Source organism: Quercus suber, unplaced genomic scaffold (assembly GCF_002906115.3).
Source record: "Quercus suber isolate HL8 unplaced genomic scaffold, Cork oak 2.0 scaffold_67, whole genome shotgun sequence".
Taxonomy (NCBI): domain Eukaryota; kingdom Viridiplantae; phylum Streptophyta; class Magnoliopsida; order Fagales; family Fagaceae; genus Quercus; species Quercus suber.
In genome coordinates, this window is record NW_027069532.1 from 453072 (window position 1) to 465736 (window position 12665).

At 37.2% G+C, this 12665-nt stretch overlaps 1 protein-coding gene across 1 annotated transcript; it reads right to left on the reverse strand.

Moving 5' to 3' along the window:
- Positions 1-3409: 3409 nt before the first annotated feature.
- LOC136067321 (uncharacterized) lies at positions 3410-5299 on the reverse strand. The gene has a single exon (XM_065773002.1). It carries the CDS (start codon positions 5297-5299, stop codon positions 3410-3412), a length of 1890 nt encoding a protein of 629 aa, XP_065629074.1.
- Positions 5300-12665: the final 7366 nt, after the last annotated feature.

Here is a 12665-nt window from a genome sequence, read left to right on the forward strand (position 1 = left end):
ATTTTTCCAAAATTTAGTGAGCCTCTGCCCATTTCGATCGATCCAACCTATTTTTCGATCAATCGAAAAAGTGCTCTCATTTGTCTTAAAATGACTGTGCTTTTCGATCGATCGAATGTAATTTTCGATCGATCGAATATCGTGGAAAAGCTTTTTAAAAGTTCAGTTCTGACTTTTTCAAAGGTTCTATTCAAACCTTTTTCAAACTTTTTCTCTCTCTCCGCGTTGGCAAGACTCCACAGTTCAGATTTTTGTCGTTTTCCTCCGTTGTTTTTGCAAAATCTCTCTTTCCTCAAGCCGGTAAGACTCTTTTGCCCTTCCTTTTGATGTTATTTTCATTATTTCATGCATAAATCCATGCATTTAAGGGTAATTTTCGGACTTTATTCTTTGTGGATTTTCGGTTGATTCAAACCTTATTTTATGAAATTGATCATTGGGTTTTTGTGGGGACACATTATATTAATGATCCTTGGTGGTTAATTTGATCAATTTTGTGTTTTGTGAAAAATTGAAAATTCTAGGGTTTGTTCTTGATCCGAATTGGGGCTTTTGTTAAATTGGATAGAATTTGATGAAATTGGCTTGTTGTGTTGGTGTAATTAAGCATTATAATCTATGTGCTGTGTTTTGTAATGCTTAATTCATCAATTTGTTGCAAAATTTTCAAGTGGTTTTTCAAATTTTGGGATTTTTGATAGAAATTCCTTGTTCAAGCCAATTTTGTCCAATTACTCTCAATTAAACTTAATTTGTCACTGCATTTAGATCATGCATCACAACATGATATTGTTCATGCATCATATAGATTTTTTTTCTATATTTTTTATTGTGCTAATTTGCAGTCTGCCCTTGGTTTTGTTTTCTCTTGTTTCTTTGTGTTTTTCTCTTTGTGTCTCTGTCCTTTCCTTAGCACTATGCCTAGGAAAACTAGAGCCCGTAGGAGTGTTCCCTCACCTTCTCCTTCACCCCCTCCATCCTTTGATAGTGAGAGGTTTCCGAGTGAGGAAAACCAAGAGACTTTTGAGAAACTGACCGTTAAGAGAAAGATTTGGGCTGAGCGTTCTGTGCTATTAGATGAGCTTGATCCTGCCATTAGGGCAAATTTTGAGCGTCGGGGTTGGTTACCCTTGGTGGATGTTTCTGATCCTCCTCCACCTTCTGCCTTGATTAGAGAGTTCTATTCGAACATCTCTATCCGCGTCTATGATTCCAACACTCTAGTTAAGAGTTGGATACGAGGCGTAGAGTACACCATTACTCCTCGGGTAGTGGCTGATGCTCTAGGGGTACCTTTGGTCCAGCATCCTGTCTATCCTTATGATGAGTCTCCCGAGATTAGCGATGTTTTGTCATACGTCACTGGTACTACTGTCCAGTGGGGTTCTGATCCTCGGATCACTTCTGCTGAGCTCTCTGGGTTGCACTATCTGTTCTTTCGGATAGCTTGTCATTCGATCTGGCCTATTTCCCATGTTCACACCATTCCTCTTGAGAGGTGTGTATTTTTGTACGCCTTGGTTACTGATGCTCCTATTAGTTTTCCTCATCTCTTTCTTCGTTCTTTGAACGATGTTTATAGGAGTTCATCTACTACTCATGCTCTTGTGCATCCTATTTTTATTCATAGGATTTTGCTTTATCTTGATCTTAGTGGCTTTCCTTCCTCTGAGCCCGTTCATGTGATAGCTCCCATAGATGCGTCTTTTCTTAGACAGAGGGCCGCTCATCTTCAAGCTGGTTCTAAACACCCTAGGTCTGAGCCGTCTAATAGCGCACCTCCTCCTTCTTCTTCTACAGGTCTTGCTGGTGAGGATGTTCCTGATCCAGTTGGTGATGATGCTACTGCTGCTGATGTTCCTCCACCTCCTTCGACCGACTTTGATGTTCGTCTTACTCTGGAGACTGTCATGACCGTTCAGACATTTCATGGTCATATTTTGGTGGACTTGCTAGATGAGATTCGTGCTCTGTGAGCCGACTTTGCACGTCTTCATTCATCCTCACCTCCACCTTTTGATGGCGACTTGTGATTGCCTTTTGGCATTCCATCACAAAAAGGGGGAGTGGAGTTTTTGACTTGAAGAGGAGTTTTTGTAGTTCGGGGGAGATTTTTTGTTTCTTGAGGAGCTTGTGGAGTTTTTAGATTGTATCTAGGTGCTTCACTTTGTATATCATTTTTGGGGATATTCATGTTAGGGGGAGTAACATTGATTGATATACATATTATATTCATTGATTTTTGTTGCTTTGTGATTCACTACTTATGGATTTATATTTATGAGTTGTTCATTCATATATGTCTTTATTTTGTGTTGTGTGAATCTTACAAGAATGTTATACCTGTTGTTTTACTATTTTCTGTCACACATGCGTTTATGCGTTTGTTGAGTATTTTAAGAAGATACAGGTTGATTCAACAAAGCTGCTGTTTACACTTGTAACCGATGGATGGTAGTTAGGGTTGAATTTAAGTTTATGAGCATTATTTTTGTAAATGGCTTTTTACTTGTAAACTTTGAGCTTTTAATTAGGGTTTTGTCATGGGTTGTCAAAGGGGGAGTTTGTTAGGTTCTAAAGGTTTAGGAATTTATGTATTTAGAACTCTAATTCGTAATATTGGCAAACCATGATCAAAACAATATGTTAAGTCTTGTTAAAGTATGCTCAAAGTTGATTAATTATTGTAAAGTTGGAATCGAGAGACTGTAGATGCATTGGGGCATTTCGGTCTGGTTCGATCGATCGAAAAATAGATTCGATCGATCGAAAGTCGACCAGATTGCGTTTTCTGCAGTTTTTCCAACTCGGCCCTAACTCATTAATTGTTTAGGGTTTTATGTTTTTGCCCTAGGTATATAAGGAAAAACCCTAGCCACATTTTTAGAGTTGCTCCAGTTGTATTGTTGCTTATACATTGCGGTTTTGTGTAAATCTCTTATGAGATCTAGAGGAGCTTTCCTTTACACAAAGTTTAGGGTTTTCAAGATTGAGATTACTTCAATATCTTGATGATCAACTTGGTTGCTACCATTGAAGCTTAAAGAATATCAAGCGTGGGTGCTTGTAGCTGATTGAAGAATTCAAGAAAGAAGGAGTCCGTGGATTTGGAGCTTGCACGGGGTCGTGTCAGCAAGTTCTACTGGTAGGTAGCATTAGGAAGTCAAGCGAGGAGCTTGTAAGTCCTTTTGTATGAACTTCGATTCTTTCATAGTGGATTCAGGCTTGCCTTGAGGATAGGTGGGTAAAATCCTCCCCAGGTTTTTTACCGGTTTGGTTTTCCTGGGTGATCATATCTTGTGTTATTTATTATTCCGCTGCTATATTTTCTTGATATGATTATTTGATTGTTTTAACCTAGAATTGCTTAATTTGACTAAGTAATAACTTGGCTAATTAACTAGGCTACTTAATCTGATTGTGTTTTAAAGGGTCTAAATTTCCAACAGGCTGCATAGCCATCCGGATACTTGACTGATTTCAAAAAGTCATAAAAACCACCCCTTTCATTGGGGCTTAATGAAAAGAAAGCTCGAGGCTTGTCATATGATCCATCAGGACGTTGTTTCAAATGCAACATGTGCTTGAAGTTCATATTTTGCAAGTCTATCCAAGCCTTGTCAGTGTCCTTGTTTTTCCCCTCAATGCCAAACAAAGTACCATAAGTACTCTCACTAATGTTCTTCTCCACATGCATGGCATCAATGTTGTGCTTAAGCTTTTTATTTTTCCAATATGGAAGCTTGTACAAAATACTTACCTTTGACCAATTTGGCTCCCCAATAAGTTGTCTCTTCTTGTCACTTGGATGCTTTCCTAAAATTATATTTGGTATTTTATCTAGCTGCTCTTGTATCTTTCCCACTTGTAACTCTAAAGATCTCTTCCGTTTCTCCGGTAAACCATTATGCAACCAACTATGTCTCCAGTGATGTTCCATAGGTAAATAAGCTCGATGGTTAATGAATCTAATTTTACTTTCCAAAGCTTCTGAATATGGTTGATCATTGCAAGTGTAACAAGAGTGATAACCCTTTGTCCTCCACCCAGACATGTTACCAAATCCAAGATAGTCATGTATTGTCCACAACAAAGTTGCATGCATTTGAAAATGCTCTTTACTATAAGCATCATAAGTTTCTACACCTTCTTCCCACAACTCCTTCAACTTATCAACCAATGGTTTCAAGTAAATATCAATCTCATTCCCCGGTTGATGGGGACCGGGAATAAGCAAGGACAACATAAAATATAGCTCCTTCATAACCAACCAAGGCGGTAGATTATAGGGGATAAGTATGACAGACCACATACTATAGTTGTTGTTCATATTCCCAAAAGGATTAAATCTATCTGTAGCCAACTCCAACCTTACATTGCGAGGTTCGAGGGCAAAATCAGGATATTGCAAATCAAACTCCTTCCGCTCCTCACTATCAGCCGGATGCCTCATTATCCCATCGTCCACACGTTTGTCTATATTCCATCTCATGTCCTTAGCTCTTTGGCCTGACATGTACAATCTGCTCAGTCTCAGTGTCAATGGGAAGTAACGCAATACCTTGTGAGGAATCTTCTTACCTTGGGTACATGTATCTTTGTACCTAGGCACCTCACACACCGGACATTTATCAAGGTTTTCATTTTCCTTCCAAAATAGTGCACAATCATTTTTGCATGCATCTATACGCTCGTATGACATGCCCAAGTCACGTAATATCTTCTTTGCTTCATAAGTTGACCTTGGAACCAAGTTACCTTTCTGTAAAACCTTTGTTAGCAATTCTAGCATCATATGAAGTCCCTTATTACTCAAGTTGGTCATTATCTTTACGTTCAACATCTCAATAACAAACTTCAAGATACTATAATCAGTGCAATCCGGATACAACTCACGCTTTGCATCTTCCTCAAGTTTGTCAAAATGACGCACCTCTTCATCTTCGGTTGCATCTCTTGGTTCCCCTCTAATTCGATCACCTACCAAGGCATCGATACCATCCATATGATCACTATCCGACATTTCATTATCATGAATGTTCTCGTTCAATACACGAGGTTCTCCATGATTATACCAATTAATGTAAGATTGCATAATTCCACTATGAAGCAAATGGATACGCACAGTTTGAGGAGATTGTCGATAACAAAACACACAGTGAATACACGGGCACGAAATATTACTACTCAAGTCCATAACCGCTCTTGTGGAATTAATAAATGCATTAACCCCTTCAATATATGGATGACTTAATTTGCCATCGGGTGTCTTACCCATTGTCATCCAACTTTTATCCATGTTTGACTACAATTACAAGATGAATGCTACTTTAGTAAAATAAGGACAACTCATGCATAATGTATTCTAACACCTAAGTCTATAAGCTACTTAGATAAAGTTCTATCCTATTCATGAATGCACAAGTTTATGTTAATACTTAAATAAATATACATTGCACACACAAATATACACTCCTAATATGAATTTAAACCACCTTATAACACCCTGCAAGCCACCCGCTTGCTCCAACACAACAACCCACCACAGAACAAATTTCCAACATCACAACTATAATGCTTACAAGTATTGAAATTGAATAAAGGAACACAATTGCTACTAATCAACAAGTTTCATTCACATTTGCAAGAAATTGAAAACAGTCCCAATATGAATTTAAGCCACCCTATAACACCATGCAAGCCACCCGCTTGCTCCAACACAACAACCCACCACAAAACAAATTTCCAACATCACAACTATAATGCTTACAAGTATTGAAATTGAATAAAGGAACACAATTGCTACTAATCAACAAATTTCATTCACATTTGCAAGAAATTAAAAAAATTCAAAAGGGAAACAAAAAATCAACTAAATATATATATATATATATATATATTTTTTTTAAATGAGATGATGATAATGAGAGAAAAACGTATGGGGAAATGCTTTTTTGGAAATATGAGAAAATGATCAAATTTTGTGAAAAAATGATGATGATGGGACCTAAATAAATTAATTTGAAGGCTAAGAATGAAAAGAAAAACACACCAATTCGAGCAACGCGCATTGCATTTATCAGTTGAAAACAATAGGATCAACATCTTTTTTCTATTCTTAGAAAAAATAAAAAGAAAGACACCTAGAGATTAGGGATTTATAAAATTTTGGTAAAAGAGTGTGTATTGTTTGGATGGAGTCCACTTGAGAAACTAACTAAATATTGAAATTGTAAATGGCTAAATTAGTCATTGTTATATTTTAAAGGGAAATAACATAAAAACTAACAATGAAGTGATCTCTATGACAAATTTTTTTTAAAGGAAAGTCATTATCCAAAATTAGAGTAAAGAGAAAACTAAGCAAAACAACAATAAAAAAAAAAAAATAGCATGAGCTGTGAAGATGATGAGTATTCATGGCTAATTGGAACTCTAAAACCAGAGACTATCTTCTATTCAATAGTTTGGAAACTCCAAGTTCTTGGCATGTTCTGCTAGTAGGTGGGTCACTTGATTACTTTCTTATTTATTATTATTTAAATTGAGTTAAGAGTAGTCTAGACTCATGTATTATGTGGCCCATCCAACTATACTAGACCAATTTTCTTCCATTGACAATAAGAATGTTTTGTGAAATCTTTTAGAGGGGCCAATCATTATAATTTGTAGGGGCCCAATTTATTTTTATACAAGCATTATAAGAAGGTTTCAAAAGTTTTGTGGGGCCACGGCCCACAAGACTATATGTACCTCCGCCCCTGTATGGTGGGTTAATTATGATAAACCACAGTCACAAATTTTTGATATTGAGATCTTGATTTTCCACACCATGACATTATTACAACACAGTGGACCATTCAGAGGGGAGAGAGAGAGAGAGGGGGGGGGGGGCTGCTTTTGTGAAAGTGAGAAAGGAACTTTGTCTTTTTGTCTTTTATTATTAAGAGCAAACAGCCACACATTTGCATGGACCTTACAGTTAGGGCTGTCCATGGGTCGGGTTGGCTCGGGTTTGGGCTTGACCTAGACTCGACCCGACTGGATCGGGTTATCAAAAATGTGACCCGCAATCGACACAATATATGGGTCAGACCTGGCGGTTCGGGTCAACGATTGAACGGGTCGAATTCATCAATTAGGCGGGTTTGGGCCAAAATTGGGCTAAATTTGTAAGTTTTTATAATTTTTTTTTAACTCAATTTTTACAGGCCTTTTGGGCCCAAATTAATGGGCTTACTTTTAACAAAGATTTATATATTATTAAACCATGTATTTATATCATATGGGCCTTTTTTCACATCCTTTATTTCAAATTGGGCCTTCAAGCTCAGCTTGTATGCCATTAGCCCATTACACAACTTTGAATCCTTTGGGCCTCCAGGCTTTATCAGTCCAAATTTAATGTTTCTAGCTCACATCTAATGACAACAAATACAATAAACAACACGTAACAACCTAGGCAATTAGCAAGCACATAAAAATACACATAATATCACTTTCTAACCACCTATTAAAACCACACAATACAAGAAAGAAACATTTTTCAAAATGCCATAGACCTGGGCACTGGGTAGTACATAAAAACACACATAATATCACTTCCTAACCACCTGTTAAAACCACACAATACAAGAAAGAAATATTTTTCAAAATGCCTTAGCATTAAGACCTAGGCAATACCTTAAAAGTCCAAAAACAAATCAGGAAAGTCTAATAAGCACAAAAGCACATCTCAACCTATTAAACCTGCTAAGTTGTGCCAACCACAAGTATGACAACAAAAGATAATAAAAGCATCTTGCAATATTTCCATAGAGTCAGAGAAGGAAGAAAGGTAGTTAATGCAAGTGTGTAAAGCAGTAAACTACCAAGACAGTAGCTCGTTATAATTAGTTATGTAAGGTTGAAATTTATCAACCATCTTGTTGGTTTTATTCTGTACCAATTTGCTTGTAATTTAGCACTTAGTAACCCTGTATTTAGGTGGGATTCATGTAAGGGTAGTGTGTGAAGAGAGTGTGAAGAAAAGCTCAAGTTTGTGCAAAGAAGCAGAGTTTCGCGGCTAGGACTCGTGGCTGACTCGCGACTGGCAAGCCGCCAATTGCAAGCACGTGAGAAGCACACAGGAGAGTTGAAGGGTCGCGCTAGCTATCGCACTACATGACAAAAGTTTCAGGCTGGCCAGACCGTTATCTCGCGACTTGAACTCGCGACTTGGACAAGCCGCGAGGCCAAGCCACCAACCAGCCCTGTTTGGCAAAAAGTATCTCTTCGTATTCTAAACACACACCACTATATATAGACCCTTATACCCACGAAATGTAGAGAGTTTCCAGAGAGAATTTTTTAGAGAAACCCTAGAGAAAAACAAGATTGATTCATCTACAATCTTTACCTTAGAGTCTCTACAAATTCCTCTACTCTCTTCCTCTCCATTGTCATACCATTGAGAGGTTATTGACCAAATCCTTTTCTCACCACACCCACATCTGTAAGAAGGTTCATTTAGTGCTAAGAGAAGCAGTTTGGGAAGGAACCAATGGTTATTGGTTGATGCTATGGGCTATAGCGGAATCCAGTAAGCTAGAAAAGAAAAAGGTTCGGTGTAACCTCGTTGGAGCAGGAAGCTTGGAGGGCTTAGGTACATGGGTAGATTAGGCTTGGAGGGTCTATTGCTGTTCATGTATCCCAACTACATTTTCTAGTGGATTATTGACCGTTTAGAGGGCGGCGGAGAGGTTTTACGCCGAGAGCTTTGGTTTCCTCTTCAATAACACATCGTGTGTTGTCTTTGTGTTTGTATCTCTCTTCCCTTATCTTTGCCTTTTATTTTCTGCTATGGATGTGATTATAATTGGCTTAGATAGTTTATCAATTCTGTGTTTGGCTTAGTTTCATGTTCCGCACATTGATTGTTTGATAATAAGCTTGAATTGATATTTTGTAAATTGGGGGTCTAAACGTTCAAGGATGTTTTACACACATATTGATCTTTCAAGTTACAATTATAAAATACCTAAGTATTTCCAAAAAATAGCTTTCCTAAAGCATTAAAGAGCAACTACTCTATAGTTTAATCCATGACTTATAAAAAAGAAAACCTATAAACTTAATAAGTTTTCTTTCCTATAAGTAAAAATTGATTTATAAATTATAAGTTAGAACTTCCAAAATGTATCCAAAAATCTGCCTCCTATACAAAATGTGTCCTTCCTTCTACAAGAAAATAGGCAAAAAGATATTTATCAATAGAAATTATAAGGACAAGACCAAAAAATACAGAATAGTAATAACCAAAAACAATAGAGAGAGCAGAACCAAACTTAATAGAAATAACAGTAAGGATAGAAACTTACCCAGTTCGTGATTAGTTATCAACACTAATTGAGACACCTTTGCTTGAGCTTGAACTTCCACCACCTGCTGCTGCTTGACGTATAACTAGAAAAGAGAAAGAAATGAAGGCTATTAGGTTAAATTTCATTTGCATAAGACACATTTAATAGCACTTAATAGACAAAAAGTTTCGAAGTTAACATATTACCTAAATCATGAAATTCATTTTCCAAGGCCTTAACCTCATCCTTTGATTTGCGAAAAGAAATTGGGACCAAGGCTTGAAGCCAATGTTGTGCACAAACAAGATTTTGAACCATGAGTGGAGAGAGTGAACTCCAAAATGGATCAAGTATGCGTCCTCTAGTATTAAACGCTGACTCAGAAACAACAGTAGAAATAGGTACAGCCAGCACATCCCTAGCCAATTTGGACAGCACTTGATACCTATCTGAATTAACCTTCCACCACCCCAATATCTCAAATTTCACATCCCCCCTTCTACTTTCACAATTTTCATCCAAATATTTGTCAATCTCATTGCTACACCCTATGGACTACTCAGCCTCCAAGAAATGGTCAAACCTAGAATTAACCATCACATATGGATCGCTACAACCAATTGATTCACCTTCTATTTGTGTCCTCTCACTCCCACTCGGTACTTGTACACTTGGTGAATCAATACAAGAGTAATAATCATACAACTCGACCAAGGAACCCCTCACCAATTCAACCATCACATCAGCCACTTCATTCCCATAAATTTCAGAAAAACAAAACTTCAAAAACCTCAACTTTTTTCTTGGATCAAGAACCACAGCCACATACAAAAGATGATTCATTTTATTCCCTTTCTCCTAATACTTATCAAACTTAGATTCCATTTTAGTTGCCATGTTTTTCAAGAGGTGGTTTTGAGATTTACTTAAATTGGAAATATTCTCTTGAATGAAAAACATCTCATCAAAAAAGGTGTTTGCAATAACAAACAAAGAACCTGAAAATTTTTTCGTGGCATTGTAAAAAAGCTTCAAAAAACCCACAAATATCCTACAATTTTGGAAATCAATACCACCAGGAGATCTCATACCACCACTATTCTCCTTATTCATAAAGTATGAAAAATAACTATTATCCTCAAAGTCAATTCGTATGAACACTTTCTCAAATTTTTGTGCTATTTCCAACATGAGGTAGGTAGAGTTCTACCTAGTTGGTACATCTAGACAAAGAAGAGACTTAGACTCAATACCTAATCTCTCCATAAAACCCACAAAAGTTTTATTCCTATTTGGTGAGGACTTCACATACCTCACAGCTTCACGCACCTTAGCAATGGATGTATCAATTTCTGTTATACCATCCTGAACGGTTTTAGACCCCTTAAACACACAGATTGCGTAGCCTAGATTAATTAGCTAAGTTGTTACTTAGTCAAATTAAGCAATTCTAGGTTAAAACAATCTAACAATCATATCAAGAATAAAAATGCAGCGGAAAATAAATAACACAAGATATGATCACCCAGGAAACCACACGGTAAAAACCTGGGGAGGATTTGACCCACCGATCCTCAAGGCTAACCTGAATTCACTATGAAAGAATTGAAGTTCGTACAAAAGGACTACAAGCTCCCCGCTCGACTTCCTAATGCTACCCACCAGTAGAACTTCCTGACACGACCACGCGCAGGCTCCGAATCCACGGACTACTTCTTTCTTGAATTCTTCAATCAGCTACAAGCTCCCCGCTTGCTTTTCTTTTAAGTTCCAATGGTTGCAACAGTAATGATCTTCAAGATGTTGAAATAATCTCCACCATGAAAACCCTAAGTTTTGTGTAAAGGAAAGCTCCTCAAAGATCTCACACGAGATTCACACAAAACAGCAATGTATGAGCAACAATACAATATGGACAACCTTCAAAAACGTGGCTAGGGTTTTATTTATATACCTAGGGTAAAAACATAAAACCCTAAACGTTTAATGAAGTAGGGCTGAGTTGGAAATTCTGCAGAAATTCAACCTGTGCGATTTTCGATCGATCGAGTCTATTCTTCGATCGATCGAGCCAGGCCGAGAGTCCCAAGTACTTCTGCAGCCACTCGATTCCAACTTTACAATATTGAACCAACTTTGAGCAAGTCTAAATAAGACTAAATACAATGTTTTGATCATGGTTTGCCAACATTACAAATTAGAGTTCTAAATACATAAAATCCTAAGACCTTAGAACCTAACACATCCCCTACAATCAAATTTAGGATATGTGCACAACACTTCATATGTAAGAACTCATGTTCTAAAATAGTCCCCTTTCAATCTTTAATTACATTTTCCAAAAACTTAATGGTGGCACCATTTAAGCTAGCATTGTCCACTGTTAAAGTGAATATGCCATTAATACCCCACTCACGCAAACACATCTCAATCTTTCTACCTATAGTCTCCCCTCTATGGTCTTCAACTTGACAAAAATTCAAAATTCTCTTATGCAACTTCCAATCATCATCAATAAAATGACTTGTAAGGGACATATAACATATATTTTGAATACTAATTCATGTGTCCATAGTAAGACACACCCTACGACCCTCAAGGCCCCCTTAGTTTCTCTCTCTCAACACCATAAATGCCAATCACATCCCTAGTCACAGTTTGATGAGATGGGATATCCCTAATTTGTAACTTAAGTTGTAAGGTTTTCGAATATCTTTGAAACCTATACCCTTCAACAAACCTAAAAGGCAACTCATTTATTATAACCATTTCAAAGAGTGCCTTTCTAGAAGCCTCAACAGTAAAGGCTGTTGGTACAAGTTGAAACCCTTCCTCCCTATCCACTTTGGATTTAAACGCTAAGGTTTGTTGCTCTTTAAGTGTATCTCTATTAGGGTTTTTAACACAAATTGGCATATGATTCAATAAATTAGCAGTACCATGCCCCTTACTATCAGCTAGATAAGTTTTTTTTTTTTTTTTTTTTTAAGTAATTGCAAACAATCTTAAAATAACTTTCACCAACATCTACTTTTTCAAAATGGTCCCAAGCAATAAACTTTTTCCTATTATTACACACCTTGCCTTTACCTTTAGGTGGAAGTGGGGAACCTTAGCATTAGTTGGAGTGGCAGTACGTACATCTTGGGCAATAGGTTCAGCTGTGGCAGTAGGTGTTGTTTGGGAAGGGGGTGCATTACTAGAGGGTTCCATAACCTAAAGACATCAACTTTATGCATTAGCAAACAACCATAAAAGTAACACACAAACAATAACAAGAAGTTAAAAGAGAAAGAAATGATACCTCAGAGAACTCTTAGCTAT